Below are 20,990 nucleotides of genomic sequence, written 5' to 3'. Positions count from 1 at the left end.
CGGTCTGGGAAGCGATTCCGCTCCCTGAAGGCCAACACGGAGAGACTGAGGAGGAGCTTCTTCCCGCAGGCGATAAGGTCTCTCAACCACAACCACACCACTATGCAGAACTAACACAATCTTTTCATAATTGACCAAATCAATCAATCTTTTTACATCCATGGACACTATGGACAATTACACGCATACCTTCCTTCATATCTACACTACATGTTGTACGTTTACATCCTGGACCATTGCACAAAGACACTTTAAAAACTTTGCACTCCTACCTTCACAACTACACTACATGTTTACGTTTACATCCTGGACCAGTGCACAAAGACACTTTAATAACCTCTGCACAAAGACACTTTGTTCTATGCATATTTGCACACCCAGTACAGTATATTTTAAATTGTACAGTATATTTCTATTTTTATGTACATCATATTTCTATTTTTATTTTTAGTTCTATTTTTCCTAGCACATTTCTATTTTTATTTTTAGTTCTATTTTTCCTAGTTTAATTTAATTTTTCTATTTAATTTTCTATCATATTTCTTTTATTCATATTTATTTCTTATTTGTAAACTTTAATTCTCTTTTAGGGTCAATGGCAGTCGTATAAGCATTTCACTACATTTCGTACTGTGTATGACTGTGTATGTGACAAATAAAATTTGAATTTGAATTTGTGGGTTTAAAAGTTTATCTCCACTTTAATGAGCCAATGTATTATGTTGGGTAACTCATTGAGATGTGGTGGGCTGCTGGATCCAGCCTCGCTGTCCCTGACCATAATTTTAGAGCTGTCAGAGCAGAACTGTAACTGTTCATTTAAAGCATTTCACAGCATTTATCTCTAAAGCTTGTTTCTTTTTTCGTGTAACTTTCAGCTCCACCTTTTCATTCATGGAAATTGTTGTTAATTTGCTCAGAGAAATTTGCTGCATTGAGAAAGAATCAGTATCTCTCCCTCCATAAATTAAAAGTGAAGAGGTCATGGGGGCGGGGTGTTTTTCAGAACACATAAGAAATAGATCAAACTAATTAATATTGACGGAGGGCAATATACAGTACGCGCATGCACGGTAACAATAACACACGCTCTTTGTCGGCGGGGCCCGTGCAATCGACGCAGTCATCCATGTGCGTAGAAAAGGTATGCAATATTATGGTTTCCCTCATTTTGTATATATTTGCATACTGACTGAGCCAGCCCACATTGGCCAGCGGCCCACCGGGAAAACTCCGGTGCTCCAGATGGCCAGTCCGCCATTGCCTCATGTTTGTGGTTGATTCAGGTGGGCATGATTCTGTGTTAGGAGACAAGGCATGTGAAGATCTAGGTCTGGTGAAAAGAGTATACATCATAAATAGTGGAGAGACAAAGGTCATTGTGAAAAATATAGTGGCCCAGTTTCCAGACATCTTTGAAGGATTTGAAGTATTATCATTTACCAACAAAATACAGTTGAAAAAAGACGCACAGTAGTCCATGCCCCAAGATGGGTTTCAGCACCTCTTCATGAGAAACTGAGACAAGAGTTGGAAAGAATGACACCAATGGGAGTCATTGAAAAAGTGGAAGAGCATACTGAGTGGGTCAATTTGACTGTGTGAAAAAAGTAAATGGTCATCTACGCGTGTGTATGGATCCAAAGGACTTAAATTCTAACATTCAAAGAGAACATTATCAAATTTCGACATGAGAAGAAATCATAAACAAGATGGCAAAAGCCATTTGAAAGTAGAGCATATGTTAAAGTAGTAAATGACCTCCTAGTGGCCTCTGATCAGGGTTGCGTCACTATACTTGTGTTACTCGACCTCAGTGCAGCTTTTAACACTATCGATCATAATATTCTTCTTCACAGATTAGAAAATGTAGTAGGAATTAAGGGAACGGCCCTCTCCTGCCTCAGATCCTATTTGACTGATTGTTATCAGTTCGTAGATTTAGATGGTGACCATTCCTCATGTTCTCAAATTGAGTTTGGTGTTCCACAGGGTTCTGTTTTAGGCCCACTGCTTTTTTTTCTTTACATGCTTCCTCTGGGCAATAAAGAGTTGTGTTTGTTGACGGTGAAGGTGATTGGTTGCTTTACATATCAGGAAGCCCTTATGTCTGTGTTTCCTTCTGGCTCTCCCTTTTTAGTTTTGCTGTCATAGTTAGTCTTGCCGGAGTCCCTGCTTGCACTCTGCACTGAATATACATTCACCTTATACATTGTTCGACTGTGACCATACCCAACTGCCATCTCTCCATCTCTTTTGCTCTCTCCGCTTCTGCTCTCTTCTCTCTCTATCTCCCTCTCTCTTTTTTTCTCTACCTATCTCTGTCGAGCTATACATGTCGCTCCTGAGCTGCCAGTGGTCCAGATCCTCTGCCCTCTGGACCTGTCTAACTCGTCCTGGCGTCCTGCTTCTGGTTGGAGATCTCATCACATGGATGCCCCGTGTGGTCTGCCTGGGATGCGTGTGGTGACTGGGGATGGCTCCACTTTTCCATGAAGGTGGTCCTGTCCTCACCTGATGCAGACAGTTGTTCTCTGAGGTCCTGTGACTTTAGTCGCTCAATAGTTCAGGACTGAAATTTCTTACAGTCTACCTGAGCCTCCAGAAACAAACTGGACTTTATTCTTACACATCTCCTCTTATACTGAACTTCAATTCAATTCAATTTTATTTATATAGCGCTTTTAACAATGGTCATTGTCTCAAAGCAGCTTCACAAAGATGAAAGAAATTCAAAAAAATAAAAATAATAAAATATTAATAATAATAAATTGTGTATGTGTGAGAAAAATGTGTCTAGATAATAACGAGATGAATGAATGAAATTTCTCTGATGAGCAAGCCAAGGGTGACGGCGACAGTGGCAAGGAAAAACTCCCTGAGATGGCAATAGGAAGAAACCTTGAGAGGAACCAGACTCAACAGGGAACCCATCCTCATTTGGGTGATAACAGATAGAGATGATATAACACCATGTGTGTTATGCAGCTGAGAGTACAATATAACAGAAATTCTTTAAATTAACATGAAGTCCAGTTCAGCATAGGGATGAGTCAGTAGGTGCAGAGGGCAGATGGGGTCTGTATCACTGGGAGCACAGGAGCAGGATGTGTAGCTCCAATCATAATAAGGCAGGATTCAGCTAGAGCTGGTCCTTCTCTGGATGCCTCAGGATCCTCACAGGGTTGGCCTTTATCTACTGAAGCTGGTACAATCTCCAGATGCCTCGGGATGGGTAGAAAAGTACAGAACAGATGGAGAGAATTAGCGTAGTTGCCATTCAGAATAGATGTACTGAAGTATGAAGTTATGGGATGAGTTACGCGTATGCCAGATTAAAGAGATGCGTCTTGAGTCTACTTTTAAACTGGGAAACTGTGTCTGAGCCCCGAACACTGTCTGGAAGGCTATTCCAAAGTTTTGGAGCTAAATATGAAAAAGCCCAACCCCCTTTTTGTAGATTTTGAAATTCTGGGAACTACCAGAAGTCCAGAGTTTTGTGATCTTAAGTAGCGTTGTAACGCTCAGCTAAAATATATTTAACCAAACCTACAAAAACTGCGAGGTCTTTATCTCCGTGTCCGTGTGTAAAAAAACCCGTGAACAAGAATGAGACAAACAAGACCAAGTTAACCAAACCAAAAGTGTATTATACAAAGTATCCAACAAAAGGGTGCACCAACCAAGAAAACAACAAAAAAAAACAAGAATATCTACAAAATAAAAACACGCGAAAACGGAGTGTGAGTGAATCTGTTTAGTGTCCAAAGTCCAGGTTATTATATGTATGAAGGAGGTGGATCGGTCTCACCGGAACTGATGAAATAATCCCGGGAGGCTGATGTCGGAGTAAGAGAACCGTAGCGAAGCAGACCAGTCGGGGTTAATCCTGAAAGCAAGGAAATCCCGCAGGAAACAGCCCTTGTTTGTCTCTCCTTAAACTCTGTGAAAACCATGTAAACAGCGCGCTGAAACTCCCACCTTCTTCCCGAGTGTTTCGCCGGGCCGGCTTTTATTTCTGGGTCATGTGACCACGTGCGTCACCATCCTCCCGTGCCGGCCAGCTATGCAGTCTCGCGAGGGCGGGAGCGAACCAATACAACTTAAATGCATACATAGGCACCATTAAACCATTCGAGCACAATTAATAAAGTGCTACAGCTTTCTTTACTTTTTAGCCGACTTACTCACACCTTATGAATTTGCCCTTTATGTGGCTGCGCTACAGCGTGGCTGATTATAGCGTTTCAGAAGACTGGTTATGTATGTGGGAGCTAAACCATTTAAAGCCTTGTATGTAAGTAATACTATTTCGTAATTAATTCTAAACTGAACAGGTAGCCAGTGCAGGGATGATAATATTGGGGTTATATGATCATATTTTCTGGATCTGGTGAGAATCCTGGCGGCTGCATTTTGGACTAACTGAAGCTTGTTTATTGAGGATGCAGGACAACCACCTGGTAATGCATTACAATAGTCCAGTCTGGAGGTCATGAATGCATGAACTAGCTTTTCTGCAACAGATACGGATAAGATGCTCCTAAGGTTGGCGATATTTCTAAGATGGAAAAAGGCTGTTTTTGTGATATTGGAAATATGATTTTCAAAGGACAAGTTACTGTCTAATATTACGCCCAGGTCTTTTACTGTTGAGCTGGTGGTAACAGTACATCCTTCTAAACGCAGGCTGAATTGTAAAAGCTGTTGTGTGCTGGTTTTTGGGCCGATGAGTAATATCTCTGTCTTGTCTGAGTTTAGTAAAAGGAAGTTATTGGTCATCCAATCTTTTATGTCCTGGACACACTTGGTTAATCTAGACAATTTAGGTATTTCGTCTGGTTTTGTTGAGATATATAATTGGGTATCATCAGCATAACAATGGAAACTAATCCCATGTCTTCTAATGATGTTACCCAGGGGAAGCATGTATATTGAGAACAGCAGAGGTCCTAAAACTGACCCTTGTGGGACCCCATATTTCACTGGCATTACACCAGACAGTTCTCCATTTAGGTCTACAAAATGGTATCGATCAGACAGGTATGATCTAAACCATTTTAATGCCTGTCCCTGAATACCTATGTGATTTTGTAAGCGATCTATGAGAATGTTATGATCTATAGTGTCGAATGCAGCACTAAGATCAAGCAAGACTAGAATTGAGGTGCAGCCTTGGTCTGAAGCTAAAAACAAGTCGTTTGCAATCTTAACTAGTCCAGTTTCTGTACTATGATGGGGCCTGAAACCTGATTGAAATTCTTCAAGGATGTTGTTTTCCTGCAAAAATGTGCATATTTGAGCTGATACTACTTTTTCTAATATTTTTGATATAAAGTGGAGTTTTGAAATCGGTCTATAATTTGTTATTTCATTTGCGTCCAAATTAGATTTTTTAAGAAGCGGCTTAATAACTGCCAACTTGAAAGGTTTAGGGACATGACCTAGATATAATGAAGAATTAATAATGTTTAAAAGTGGCTCTCCAACCGTATGCATCACTTCTTTCAAAAATCTGGTTGGGACTTCCAGTCTTGCATAATATTATGCAAACCAATCCCAGCTATCTGTTTTTCACCCAGATGAGGATGGGTTCCCTGTTGGGTCTGGTTCCTCTCAAGGTTTTTTTCTATTACCATCTCAGGGAGTTTTTTCTTGCCACTGTCGCCGTCGTCCTCGGCTTGCTCATCAGAGACAATCATATAATTACGATTAATACACATTCACATTTCATACAAACTAAATTCCTTTAATTGTGTAAAGCTGCTTTGTGACAATGTAAATTGTTAAAAGCGCTATACAAATAAAATTGAATTAAAGTGAATTGAAGAGCCAAGTTTGGACGCATCTCAAGGCTTTTGGCAGCTGAAACTACATAACAACAGCACAAAGGTATTGGACATTTAACACACCCTTTGGCCGTTACTCCTTTTTAAGGATGCCATTTGAAATTTCCTCCGCTTCCAAAGTGTTTTACAGAGATATGAAACACATAATTGAGGGCATTGAGGGTGTGCATGTTTATGTGGATTATAGCGTATTGTGGGGCTCCACAATAAAACAGCACAACAAATGGCTTATGGATGTTCTAGAGCAAGTACAGAAGTATGGGCTGAAATTGAATAAGGACAAATGCCAATTTGGAACCAAGAAAATAAAATTTCTAGGAGACAAGCTGTCAGAAGAGGGTGTAGAACCGGATAAGAGTAAAGTACAGGCAATTCTCCAAATGCCCAGACCCAAAGACAGAAAAGCTGTACTAAGAGTGATAGGGATGATCAATTTCGTGGGAAATTTTTATACCAAACTTGTCTTCAAAAACAGTGCACTTTTGAGAACTGTTACGTGGAAAAGGCGAGTTCAAGTGAACAGCCAATCATGAACAAGAATGGGGAAGACTACAAACTCACCTCAGAGCCAGTTCTGACATTCTTTGACCCATCAAAAAAAACAAAGATATAGACAGATGCATTCAAAGATGGACTGGTGCTGTTCTATTGCAGGCAGAAGAAAAAAAAATTAGGGCCAGTTGCATATGCCTCAAGAACGATGACTCCCACAGAGTGTCGATACGCACAGGTAGAAAAAGAATGCTTGGGCTTGGTGTATGGAGTGGGACGATTTCATAACTATTTGTATGGGTTACCGACATTTGTGGCACAGACTGATCACAAACCATTAATAGCTATCATTAAAAAGATCCTGAATCAGATGTCTCCAAGAATTCAGCGTTTGATGATGTGCTTGCAGAGGTATGACATAGAGCTAGGTTACACCTAAGGAAAGTACATTGTTCTGGCAGATGCTCTGTCCAAAGTGAAAAACACACTGAAAACTCCACAGACGCTGATGAGTATGGTTGCTGAAACTCTTCAGTCACAGACGCAAAGCTCAAGCAAATTGTAGTGGAGACAGAGAAAGACTGTTGCTTGCAACAGGTCATTACGCATCTGAATGATGGCTGGTCCAGAGGAAAATATGCCCAGTACTACAACATCAGAACAGAGCTGAGTGTGGTCAACAGACTTCTGCTGAGACATCCTGTTCTGTCTCAGCAGAAGTCCTTTGACCACACTCAGCTCTGTTATCCTACAGTCACTGAGTCAAGAGATGTTGAAAAGGCTACATGAGGACTACCTCAGAGAAGAAAAATGTAAAAGAAGGGCTAGAACCGCAATCTACTGGCCTGGAGTAAACGCCGACATTGACATAAAAAAAATGCAGTTTGTTGATTGTGACTGCTCAGTGTGAATAATTCTGGAGGCTGTCATTTTCGGTATTAAGTCTTATAACTTATAATACAGTGTTTGTTTAATGGTTAGTGGTTATTCAATCTATTTATGTATTTGAGTGGCTAGTACTAATCTGACCACTAGGTGTCAGTAGTGTTATAAAGTAATCAGAGAGGGTGCGTGAAGTTGAGGCTGCTCCAGTTTCTGTCCTAGAAATATAATAAACTCAGTTTGCTACAAAAAGTTTTCTTAAATTTATTAAGAAACATAACAGGGGGGGATGAGTGTGACATCACTCACTCGAGGTCGGTGTTCTCCTTGAGCTCAGACAGTGTCTGGAACACCAGAGATCTCTTCTTCAGGCCCAAGACACAGGCCGACTCCGGCGTGTTGGCAAAGATACGACCTACACACACACACATGCATTTCTGACTTCTAAGGATAAAAACATGACACCTGTGTTAAATTTGGGCTTGGCCAATCAGCAGTCTTCATTTAAATAGACTTTACCCACCACACACAAAGCTACTTAAACATTCTGAAACTGTAGCAGGAACTCAAACACAAGGGTCGCAAGTTCCTGAAATAGTTCCTGTGGTGGAAACGGAAACACACCCTACCCAGTGTGACATCACTAACCGTGTCTGTAACACTCCTTCAGTTTACTCGTCACCCACAGCATCGCCTTAGCGCCCATCTTAGTGCCAAAGTTCCTGTCGAAGGGTGTCGGAGTTCCACCCTATGTGTGTGTTCAGGTAAAAACAGATCAGACAGTCACGTAACAGAGGAACAGTCCAACTGTCACTTAGCAGCTCTACATAGATGTACAATATAAATTATCAATATATAAAATGTAAAGGAGCTAGTGACTTCATCATTAGGACCTGCTGCATGTGTCCCAGAACATTTTTGCGGCAGTCGAACACTCCTCTTCCCTCCTCAGAGTACAGGTTATAGATGAAGTCTGTGGTGTAGTTAGAGCTACACTTTTCATTCCTGTGGAAAATCACCACCATTTATCATGTAAACCCATCTGATCTTACCAGTCTGATCTGATTACATGATTAATCTCTTACACACAGTGTGACAACAGATATGCGTAGTGTTCGAGTCAAAGCGGGACTTTTGATTGTGCAGAAAAACAGTAAAAGCATGTTAAAATTACATTAACTGAAAAAAAATCTTGTTAGTTAAGAGTGCCATATTCCAACCTGTAAATAGTTTCACATTTTAAAGTACACTGCACGGACCACAGCAATTGTCAATCCATTGCTGTCATGATACATGCCTCAAGTCAAGCCATGATTACACGCAACTCCATTCCACACTCCAGTCCACTGCTTCTATTTACATTTACATTTACATTTAGGCATTTGGCAGACGCTCTTATCCAGAGCGACTTACAAAACGTGCTTTAATGTTTACATCATTGGATACATACTTACACTGGGTTAACTAGGTTAATAACTAAGTGCCATTAGTCCAACACAACTGGGAAGAGGGTTTTTTTTTTGGCGGGGGCGGGGGTTAGTCCAAGGCTCATGTTTGCCACCTCCTTTACGGGCTTGAGAACACCTGTTTCTCATCTCATTCATTACTCCCCTCTGTATAACTTTTTCACAAACCACCACCTCTTGCCAGATTATTGTGTGCCTTAATGCCCAATTTTCCAAAGTTTTTCTCCGCCTTGACTTTTGGATCTCGACCCACACTCTGTTTTACTGACCTCGCTCACGTTTCATAATTTGGATTATTGCTTTTTCGAATTTCTGGAGATTGATCCTTGCTCTCGTTTCACGACCACGATTCGGGATCACAGACTGTATTTAATTTCAAGGCTTTAAACCACGCACGCTCACGACAACGATTATTTCCTGCGAACCTGACTGGGGTTCAGTGCACACGACCTCTTCAATTCCGCACTCTCTGCTCAAGGCTCACGCTATGCCTCTGCATCTCCACACGGAGTTTTTATTCATAAAATTATAAGTGTGTTGTTCATTACAGGATAATCGGCACTGTTTTCCATACTCGCTCTGCGCTAGGATCCACCTCGTCTGCTCGGATCGTGACAGTATAATCTGGCCACTTATGGATCCAGCAGATATCGCATACCTGGTGATGGCGCTGCAGTTTAGGCTCTCATCAGCAAGATATTCAACACATCATGACTACGTTTCACACTGTCACGCAAACACTGACATCCCTCACTGATCAGATTAAGCTGTTGCACCTTACTTCATCGCCTGCTCCTCAGGTATAGCCGCCACCACCAGTACCCAATGCTCAGACCCGCTTTCACTTCAATTCTCAGAAAACCATGCCGAAAGTATCTCCCTCCTAATTAAAAAGAACCCCCATGTACCAGTCATCCTTGACCTCCCATGGTTAAAGCCATGGTTAAAGCCCCCACATTGACTGGACAAGGAGAATTGTCCTTGAAGGAAGCCCTGTCTGCTTGTCTTCCTGTCTTCGTTCTGTCTCTTTCAGAAATTAATTAACCACTTCTCAAGAAGAAATCACCAGCTTGTCCAAGGTCCCCGCTGGATACCATGATCTGAAACAGGTCTTTAGCAAATCACGCACTGTCTTGCTCGCTTCCCTTCGCCCCTACGATTATGCAATTGACCTCCTCCCTGGCACGTCGCCCCCTAAGGGACGCCTCTATGACCTATTGCACCCTGAAAGAAAGACAGTGGAGCTCAACATCTCTGAATCCCTAGCTGCAGGCATCATTCGTCCTTCCCCTTCCCCAGACGTGCCGGATTCTTTTTTGTAGAAAAAAAGACAATTCCTTTCATCCCTGCATAGATTACAGAGAACTTAATGAAATCACGATTAAGAATCAATACTCACTCCCCTTCGAGCTACTGCAAGACAATGTCCTTAATGTCCTTTAGCCTCTTCACTAAATTGGACCTGAGAAACGCTTACCATTTAGTCCGGCTCAGGGAAGCTTACAAGTGGAAGACTTTCAACACCCCCACTGCAATTATTATGGAAGACGTCAAGAACTTTGTCGCCTCATGCGTGTCGTGCACCAAAAACAAGACTCTAAAATCTTGTTCACATGGGCATAAAATTTTTGGACAAATGAACGCGCTCTAAACGTTTTAGACGTTTATGTTGCATTTCGTAGCGGTGCATGATTGACTTCTACACTGGCATTCATTTGGCTCTGTCTAACGCCAGCCTGCTACCCAAATTGCAGTTTGTGTATTAACCTGTGGAGGCAGTGTTGGAAACTGGATATAAAACGCCATTGTCATTTGAGGTGCCTTCTTTTATTATGGAATAATTTGCTATATTAGACAATAATCTTCTTTTTTTTTTAATTCTCGTAATACGGTGACGTAGGGAGAGAAAAAAATTACTGGGTCCCCCCTCACTAGGGTAGAAAACTTACTAGAAATGTTTTCCTTGCGTTCGTTGGGATTTGAACGCCAAGAAAAAGCTACATGCAACGTTTTTTGACGCTGTATAAACGCGCAGCCAGACAAATTCATGTCACCAAAGCCCATGTGAACACGATCTTTGACTCCTATGTGTAGAAAACCCTCGGTGCTTGATCCATGCTCACTGGACGCCACGAACGCCATAAAAAACACTTGATTTTAACGCCGTGTGAACAAAGCCTAAACCTAAGGGTTTTCTAAAACCCCTCCTTATCCCCCACCACCCCTGCTCACATGCATGCAGAGGCTGGGCTCCGTCCCTTTGTAAAAAAAAGGAAAAAAGAAAATAAGAAACTTTTTCAGTGTGGAGCTTATTTTTATTTTCCTTAACTTGATTTTTTCCTCTATCTGATGAACTCTAATATGGTATTCTTGTATTTAAAAATGATAAATAAAATAAAAATCTTTTTTTTTGTTCCTTTTTTCCAATTCCTTCCATTTCCTAATTATATGAAGTTATTAAAATGAAGCAGGTTAGTATACCCAGGTAAGTATACTTAATAACAATGTTAAATAATTAAATCATATCATTTTAATTCATACACATTCACATTTCATACAAACTCAATTCTTTTGATTGTGTAAAGCTGCTTTGCAACAATGTAAATTGTTAAAAGCGCTATACAAATAAAATTTAAATAAATTGAAATCATCCATATTCTTGTATTTTTCACCATTTAAGTATCCAAGATTTTATTTTTATTTTTTAATAAAATTTTTTATGAAAAAAAGTAAGTGATTTTGAACAGTTTTAAGGAGGATGAGTTCTGAAAGTTTTTAAAAAATTCTTCCTGGTTCAACTGCCGTTCCTGCCCATTATGGCCACAGCACTGCCTTTGTCAGCTGGCTTGATCACAATGGATCTGTTATTTTTTTATTGTCTTAAGGCCTGTCTTTTATCCCGACTCAGGTTTGAACACCTGACACAGGTTTTCCCTGTAATTCGAGGGTATATTTCTGATCGCATATTTGTCTGCTCTGATTATTTGTCTGATGGTGTTTAAGACTTGAGATAATTTGGAAGTCCAGCTGGGCTTCCCTGTGAATGGAGGGATTTCTCCCTCCTCCTTATATGACATGCTAGAAGCAAGTCTCCTATGATATTGTTGTGTATCAGCGATCAGTTGTTTTTTGTGTTTATATTTATTTTGGGTGTAGGAATAAATGTAAGGCCCTTGCTTTATAATTGAATTTGCCCTTTTTTATTGGTGTGAAGTATTTGGACAGATCTAAAACTTCACTCTTCCTATCCGATAATCCCGGTTTTGGGTTTATAGGGCAACTAAGTTTAGGTGCTCGATCCAATGTTCAAATATGGCTTAAGTACAATCTAATGTCCAGTGTATTTGATCATTACCTACTCTAAATTGTGTTTTTGGCAATAATGGCAGATGAGACATGTTTCTCTGGATGTGGCTATTTAGGTTATCCAGGATCACCTGTTCATCTCCTCTTAATGTCCTGGAGAAATTAACGAGCAGGATTATGATGTTGGCATTGGGAAATTTCTCCCTTCCTGCCCTCAGAGCCCGCTGCATTTCTTTATTAGCCAACAACTTTACTTTTTGACCCTGTCTGAATGTACCACCTGGGTAACTGTCAACCTGGACATCAGCAAAGGAGTGATGAGGGAATCTACCCACATTGGAGTCCTCCAGAATGCAATATTTCTTATGTACACTGAGACCCCAATCAACTAGTTTCCTGGCTTTGCGCAGGTGTCTGATGGACTTGTATGATTTCGTTGACTCCGACGGTGTGCAAGTAAGCACATTAAGCTGATCCTGAAGCGGTTCGTGAAAAAAATAACCTCCTACTTTAACCCCGTAAGTGGACAAGAAGAATCCATGAGTGGGAGGGTGTCTAACTCCCCATGGTCATCCCTTAAAATTAATAAGAGGCTCTAGTTCAGTATCGCTCTCATCATATGAACTGTTACTGATCTGGATAGCATGTACCTGTGCCTCTGGTGAGAAGGACTCCTCACGTGTATCTACGTGTCGGAGAACTCCTCACATGGCTTATCGGTGTGGGGCACAACACCCTGTGCCCGTGACCTTTCTGTGGGAACTGGGATATCTTTGGATGTTTTTTTTAGTTCCCTGATCACTATGAATTTCCAGGAGTTCTGGATGTTCGTCGGGATGTGCGACCGCCAGATTTTTCGGGGAAGACACTTGCACTGTGATCCGCTGCCTGGGCCGCGGAATCCTTCGCCCTCGATTTCATCACTGGATTACCCCCCCTCAAAGAATAACACTTGCATACTTACAGTACTGTTGCGACCGCTTCTCCAAATCAGCTAACTTTATTCTGTTACTCAAACTCCCATCAACCAAAGAAACACCTAAACTTATGATTGACCACATGTTTCGGCTCCATGGATTACCCGTAGACATACAGTAGGAGCCATATCAAATAACCGAGGCCGAGTGAATGGTGTGCGAATGGCGTGTGGCTGCCCATTGCGTTATTTCCCCCTCCCTCTCCTGCCAGAAAGGCATGGCAAGTTTTCACAGTAAACATGCCCATTCAAGCCCTATTAATTCATTTACCTGGTGCCACTACTAGATGGCACTTTGTTTTCAAGAACACGTTAACCTGGTATAACGATCACACGCGCAATTTAAAACAGACCGCTCGGAAATTAGAACGTAAATGGCGTCAAACTAAATTACTAGTATTTCAAATAGCATGTAAGGAGAGCATCCTGAACTATAGAAAAGCTTAGTGTAGCTAGATCAACATATCTCTCCACTCATATAGAAAAAAACAAAAATAATCCTAGATTCTTATTTAATGCTGTAGCCAAATTAACCAGAAATAAGACCACTGCAGAAATTTCCACAACATCATCATGCAATAGTGAGGACTTCATGAACTTTTTTAATAATAAAATTGTAAATATTAGGCATAAAATTGAGGTTTTAAAACCGAACAATGTAATTGATGCAGATGTTAATCTAGCCATGTCAGATCAGAACCTAGAATACTTTACTCCCCTTGAAGAGAATGAACTAATTTCACTTATCTCTTCTTCAAATTCATCAACCTGTATATTAGATCCTGTACCGACACATTTTCTTAAACAGATAGTACCAGCAATAACAGAACCCCTGTTGAGAATAATTAATTCTTCACTCAGCATTGGTTATGTTCCAAAATCTTTTAAATAAGCAGTTATCAAACCAGTAATTGAGAAACCTGACCTCGACCCCTGTCAGCTGTCCAGTTACAGGCCAATATCAAACCTCCCCTTTATCTCTAAGATTCTGGAAAAGATAGTAGCGGAGCAGCTATGCTCATATCTACATAGAAATGGCATACATGAACTGTATAAGTCAGGATTTAGGCCTCATCACAGTACAGAGACAGCACTCGTTAAAGTAGTAAATGACATCTTATTGGCCTCTGATCAGGGTTGTGTAACCATGCTTGTATTACTTGACCTCAGTGCAGCTTTTGACACCGTTGATCACGCTATTCTTCTTCACAGATTAGAGAATGTAGTAGGAATTAAGGGTACAGCCCTCTCCTGGCTCAGATCCTATCTGACCCATCGTTATCAGTATGTAGACTTAAATGGTGATTATTCTGCATGTTCTCTAGTGGAGTTTGGCGTTCCGCAGGGTTCAGTTTTAGGTCCACTGCTTTTTTCCCTTTACATGCTTCCTCTGGGCAACATAATCCGTAAGCATGGTATTAGTTTTCATTGTTATGCTGACGATACACAGTTATATGTCTCAGCAAAACCTGATGAGAAAAAACAGTTTACTAAAATTGAGCAATGTGTGCAGGACATAAGAAATTGGATGCTAATTAACTTCCTTCTGCTAAATCCGGATAAGACAGAAGTTCTAGTCATAGGACCGCATACAGCTAGGAGTAAAATTTTAGATCACACCGTAATTTTAGATGGCCTTTCTGTTCCATCAAATGCAACAGTGAAAGACCTTGGTGTGATTATTGATTCCAGCCTTTCATTTAAAGCACATGTAGATAATATTACCAGGATAGTATTCTTTCACCGCAGAAATATTGCCAGGATAAGAAATTTATTGTCGCTAAACGATGCAGAAAAACTAGTTCATGCTTTTATCACCTCTAGGTTGGACTATTGTAATGCCTTACTGTCTGGTTGTTCAGCTAGATGCATAAATAAGCTTCAGCTAGTCCAGAATGCAGCAGCGAGAGTCCTCACTAGAACCAGAAGATATGAGCACATCACCCCTCCATTGGGTCCCTGTGAAATTTCGCATTGATTTTAAAATACTATCTTGACATATAAAGCATTAAATGGTCTTGCGCCGCAGTACCTGAGCGAACTGCTAGTGTCTTACGATCCGCCACGCCTACTTCGATCAAAGGATGCAGGCTGCTTGTCAGTACCGCGTATTATGAAAAATACAGCTGGGGGCAGAGCTTTTTCTTACAAAGCCCCAAAATTATGGAATAGTCTTCCAAATAGTATTCAGGACTCAGACACAGTCTCAGTGTTTAAGTCCAGGCTAAAAACCTATTTATTTAGCCAAGCATTTTTATAAATAGATTAGCCTTAGGTAAAGGAGCAGATCTGGGGGACTCATGGACGTAGAGTATTATGGTGAACTGGTATGTTTGGATGCTGTCTTCCTCACTCTCATTGATCACTCAGGTTTGCTGACGGTGAGGTGATTGTTTGCTTTACATGTCAGGAAGCCCTCATGTTTGTGTTTCCTTCTGGCTCTCCCTTTTAGTTATGCTGTCATAGTTAGTCCTGCCGGAGTCTCTGCTTGCACTCTACAGTTACTATACATTCACATTATACATTGTGTGACTGTGACCATACCTAACTGCCATCTCTCCTCTTCTCCTCCTGTCTCCCCCTTTCACTCTTTCTCTCTCTCTGTCGAGCTACACATGTCGTTCCTGAGCTGCCAGTGATCCAGACTCCCTCTGCCCTCCGGACCTGTCTGACCCATCCTGGTGCCCCGCTTCTGGCTGAAGATCTCGTCACATGGATGCCCCGTGTGTCTCTCTGGGATGCGTCTGGTGTCTGGGAATGATTCTCTCTACCTAGAAAATAGTTCTGGCCTTGACTGGTGTTGGCAACTGTTTCTCTGGGGACTTGACAGTTCGATAGTTCATGACTGGAACTTCTTACAAGTCTACCTGGGTCTTCAATAACTACCTGGACTCCATATTAACATCAATTAACATCAGCTATTATAGCTGAACTGCCTCCCACCCTACACACTGTATAAATGCAGATAATTTACTGCTTTCTGTTTTACCCAAATGAGGATGGGTTCCCTGTTGAGTCTGGTTCCTAAAAATTGAGGTTTTAAAACCGAACAATGTAATTGATGCAGATGTTAATCTAGCCATGTCAGATCAGAACCTAGAATACTTTACTCCCCTTGAAGAGAATGAACTAATTTCACTTATCTCTTCTTCAAATTCATCAACCTGTATATTAGATCCTGTACCGACACATTTTCTTAAACAGATAGTACCAGCAATAACAGAACCCCTGTTGAGAATAATTAATTCTTCACTCAGCATTGGTTATGTTCCAAAATCTTTTAAATAAGCAGTTATCAAACCAGTAATTGAAAAACCTGACCTCGACCCCTGTCAGCTGTCCAGTTACAGGCCAATATCAAACCTCCCCTTTATCTCTAAGATTCTGGAAAAGATAGTAGCGGAGCAGCTATGCTCATATCTACATAGAAATGGCATACATGAACTGTATCAGTCAGGATTTAGGCCTCATCACAGTACAGAGACAGCACTCGTTAAAGTAGTAAATGACATCCTATTGGCCTCTGATCAGGGTTGTGTAACTATGCTTGTATTACTTGACCTCAGTGCAGCTTTTGACACCGTTGATCACGCTATTCTTCTTCACAGATTAGAGAATGTAGTAGGAATTAAGGGTTGAGTCTGGTTCCTCTCAAGGTTTCTTCCTATTACCATCTCAGGGAGTTTTTCCTTGCCACTGTCGCCCTCGGCTTGCTCACCAGGGACAAACTGGCCATTTTAATCCATACAAATTCACATTTCATACAAACTTAAATAATTATTTTGACTGTGTAAAGCTGCTTTGCGGCAATGAAAATTGCTAAAAGCGCTATACAAATAAAATTGAATTGAATTAACACAAGCCATCAATTTAGCTGCACTGAGTTGCAATCATGTGAATAAAAAAACAACACCCCACCCCCACTGACGCTATCAAACTGCACTACAGAGATGAAGATGGACCTTATTCAGGGTAAGTAGTGATTTTTTAAATAAAATTTGTTTGGGGTAATTTACAGTTTATTTCCCAGTTTAGTTTTTTGAAAATCACTGGCAGCACCAGCAGCTAGGGTTACCACTTTTAATCCAAAAAATAAGGGATGCATACTGCAGCGGGGGCCACATCCCTTGGGGGCCAAGACCACAGTAATCACAGGCCCAATGGCGTGCCAGTGGTGGTAAATCGCAACATAAAATGTTTTCAGGAAAGTATGAACACTTGGACAAAATAAACTGTCTTTTATTGAAATGCAGTCAGTCTTTCTCTTTTACAGCCTAGAGGAGAGGAGAAAATACTAATGAACCTAATTTTAAAGGGTGGTATTGGCTAAAATATTTGTCATTATTTGCAGTAACACCTATCCAAACATGGAAACAGCACATACATAAACTAGCTACAAACATTAGCTAGTAAAGTTTTTATTAAGACTATTTCTAATTTTATAATATGGAAAGTTGCAATTTACTAGTTTATTTTCTTTACATGGGCATTATGTTGTTTATTAATGTACTAAATGTAATAAATTAATGCTTATGTTTCTGACTTAACCTTGAAGGGGTCATACAGGCCTACATGCACTTTTTCAAGCTGTTTGGACTGAAATGTGTGTTAGGAGAGTAGGTACACAACCACTCTACAATGATAAAGAGCCGCCCAGTGATTTTCTTTTCATTTATTTAAATAAGATGCCCTTTCTGAAATCAGGCCAATCTCAAATGCCTGTCGATGTAACGCCACACCAACAGAGGCCGCTCCTACTATAGTTGATTGACACTGATGTTTTAGCAAAGACCCGCCCCGAGTGAGAAGAAGCTGTCGGCCATTATTTTTTGCCGCTGGAGCTAAATGTTGCCTAAGCGAGTGTGGTGTATAGTTGTTGGGTGTAATAGCGAACACAGCAGTCGTCATTCACTACCGACATCTGAGGCGTTGAGGACGCAGTGGCTGAATTTAGTTTTTGAAGCTAACGTCCCCGCCGATCTACCTAAATGCGTTTATGTTTGCGCTAATCATTTTTCACCAGACTGCTTTATAAAAGCGGATCAATATAAAGCAGGTTTTGCTAGGAAGGAGCTGCTAAAAAATGGATCTGTACTAACGCTTTGTGTTTCTGCTTCATCTTCACCAGGCTCAGTGAGTGTAATTTCTTTTTCCAACAATAACGGTGAATGAGGAGTGTAAGTTAACTTGTCTTTATGTTATGTCATCCTCTTTATGTACATCCGTCTGTATATAATTTCTAATCGCCCATTTATAATAAACAATGCATTAAGGTGATTGTCTACTTGCAAACTGTGTGCGTAGTTGGAAAACTATATTATGCTTACCTTTGTAACGTTAGATGGTTTATAACATTTAGGCATTTGGCAGGCGCTCTTATCCAGAGCGACTTACATTTTTATCTCATTACACATCTGAGCAGTTGAGGGTTAAGGGCCTTGCTCAAGGGCCCAACAGTGGCAACGTGGTGGTTGTGGGGTTTGAACCTGGGATCTTCCGAACCGTAGTCCAATGTTGCTCGCGGCAGCGTAACAGCCCGTTAATTCATGCCCATGCAGTGATGAGAAAGAGAAATCGAGTCGATGCATGTCCATTCTTTTAATTTCTGCGTTGTCAGGCGATATTACAAATTTCCGGGTGGGTTCCGTACTTAAATCAAACCAAAAACTACTTAGGAGAACAGGCTCAGGCTCTATATTCCAGCGTTTTCCAGTTTGGACTGCATTACCCACAAAGCACTGCGTTGTGGGCAATGCTTTGTGGGTAATGCAGTCTAAAGCATTGCCGCACTGGACTACACACCCGTGGCTATACCCCATGTGTGTTGTGAAGACACGCCCTGCAGAATTGTGGTTTTTGGACCCCGGGCGGTATGACAGATGGAAGTCGAACTGTTCAAAGAATAGTGCCCATCGTGCCTGCCGTGGGTTGAGTTGTTTGAGATTTCTGATGGTGATGAGATTCTGGTGATCCGTCCAGACAATGAACAGCTCACTGGCGCCCTGGAGCCAGTGACGCCATTCCTCCAAGGCCCACTTTATGCCCAACAGCTCGCGGTCCCCTACCCCGTATTGCTGCTGAGTGGGATTAAATTTTTTGGAGAAGAAGCCACAAGGGTGTAGCTTTTGGTCTGGACCTCGCTGGGAGAGAACAGTGCCGGCGCCCACATCCGACGCGTCCACCTCACCTCTAACACATTCTATAGTAGTTTATGTTAATGGTCGTAAAGCTGTTAAACGCTCGTAAATGCAGAGCTACTCCTGAATTTATGTTCTTCTTCACCTTATCTTTTAAAAACATTTCAGACCAGATGTAAACACTCCTGCATCCACTGACTTGTGTGTATCATTGAGGGGTTCCCTGGATCCAGGCGGGACAGACAGAATACAGGCTGAGCACTGAGTAGACAAAAGAAGGTCTACTAAAATTCAAGAAATCCTTACAAACACGAAGTGCTTTAGGCTTTTTATAATATCAATCATGATGTTTTTTTCTGTTTCTGTCTGGAAATAATAGCTGGAATGTGATTGTGAGTTTATGACTGAAATAAAGCTATTCGTCTTATGTAAAGTACTTTAACTTTACAAAAGGCAGCTTTTTTATCAAAAGGCTGATAAACACGTGTTGTACAGTATATACAACGCAACAGTGCGCTAAGTTACTGTAATCCCTCTTCTCCCTCTTCACCTTTCATGTAGGTCTGCTCGGTCTTGTTAAATCGTTTTAAACTCTGCACTTAAAACTTTCTAAACTTATACAGACCCCACTGTCAAGCTCCTGAAATTTGCAGATGACACTACAATCATCGGCCTCATCCAGGATGGTGACGAGTCTGCATAGAGAAGTCAGGTCGAGCAGCGGGCTGTCTGGTGCAGTCACAACAACCTGGAGCTAAACACGCTTAAAACAGTGGAGATGATTGTGGACTTCAGAAGGAACCCACCTGCACTTCCCCCACTCACCATCATGAACAGCACTGTGACAGCAGTGGAGTCATTCCGGTCCTGGGCACGACCATCTCTCAGGACCTGAAGTGGGTCATTCACATTGACTCCATTGTTAAAAAGGCCCACCAGAGGTTGTATTTCCTTCGCCAGCTGAAGAAATTCAACCTGCCACAGGAGCTCCTCACACAGTTCTACTCAGCCGTCATTGAATCTGTCCTGTGCACTTCAATAACTGTCTGGTTTGGCTCAGCTACGAAAGCAGACTTCAGAAGACTACAAAGAATTATTGGCACTCCCCTGCCCACGCTGCAAAAACTATATACATCCAGAGTGAGGAAAAGGGCTCGGAATATCACTTTGGATCCCTCACACCCAAGCCACCATCTATTTGAACTTTTGCTGCCAGGTCGACGCTATAGAGCACCGAACACTAGGACAGCCAGGCACAAAACAGGTTTTTTCCCCAGGGAAAATCTACCTCATGAACAGTTAAACATCAACTGTCAATAAATATATGTGCAATATTGTGTACAGTACCACAGTGCAATATACTGTATAATACCGCAGATTTCAGATATTTATGTAACTTATTTAAAAGTATCTTACACCATACTTCATTTGATGTTCAATTTAATTAAATTTTTTTTATATAGCACTGTTAACAATGGTCATGTTTCAAAGCAGCTTCACAAAAATGAAGGAAAAAAAAGAAAGATTTTTTTTTAAAAAGATGTCAACCTTTTTTTGTGTCGTGCTGTTTTATCTTGTCATTTGTTTTTTGTTCTGGAAGCTTTGTCACTAAAACAAATTCCTTGGCAATAAAACTCTTTTGATTTGGATTCTTTTGTATTCTTTGTTGTACTTCATCTGTTTGCACACACGCATGGGCATCTTTAAATTTGAACAGAAAATAGTAGTAATTATTAAAGTTAATAATTGCGTTTTCTTTACATTTGAGCACTCGTGTAAATAGCTTTTTCATTGTATATACTACCATATCATATATTTGTGTCTAATACTGTTTTATTCATATTTTACAACATAAACATGCTGTTTGTAATTTACTTGCGAT

General features: G+C 40.9%; 1 protein-coding gene across 2 annotated transcripts in view; it reads right to left on the bottom strand.

Moving 5' to 3' along the window:
* Nucleotides 1-20,990, bottom strand: part of pfkmb (phosphofructokinase, muscle b) — an 82,290-nt gene that overhangs the window by 12,548 nt on the left and 48,752 nt on the right. The window contains exons 19-21 of one of the 2 annotated variants that reach the window (XM_053497691.1): nt 8,117-8,228; nt 7,872-7,971; nt 7,533-7,638 (exon numbers count right to left, since the gene is read on the bottom strand). The exons of the other annotated variant lie outside the window; for it this stretch is intronic. Of the exons in view, the coding sequence (XP_053353666.1) occupies nt 7,533-7,638; nt 7,872-7,971; nt 8,117-8,228 (318 nt within the window). The remainder of the gene's footprint in view (nt 1-7,532; nt 7,639-7,871; nt 7,972-8,116; nt 8,229-20,990) is intronic. 2 annotated transcript variants of the gene reach the window in all.

This window comes from Clarias gariepinus, chromosome 6 (genome assembly GCF_024256425.1).
Source record: "Clarias gariepinus isolate MV-2021 ecotype Netherlands chromosome 6, CGAR_prim_01v2, whole genome shotgun sequence".
NCBI lineage: Eukaryota > Metazoa > Chordata > Actinopteri > Siluriformes > Clariidae > Clarias > Clarias gariepinus.
Note: the sequence above shows the minus strand (reverse complement) of the source record. Positions and strands in the feature narration are given on the sequence as shown.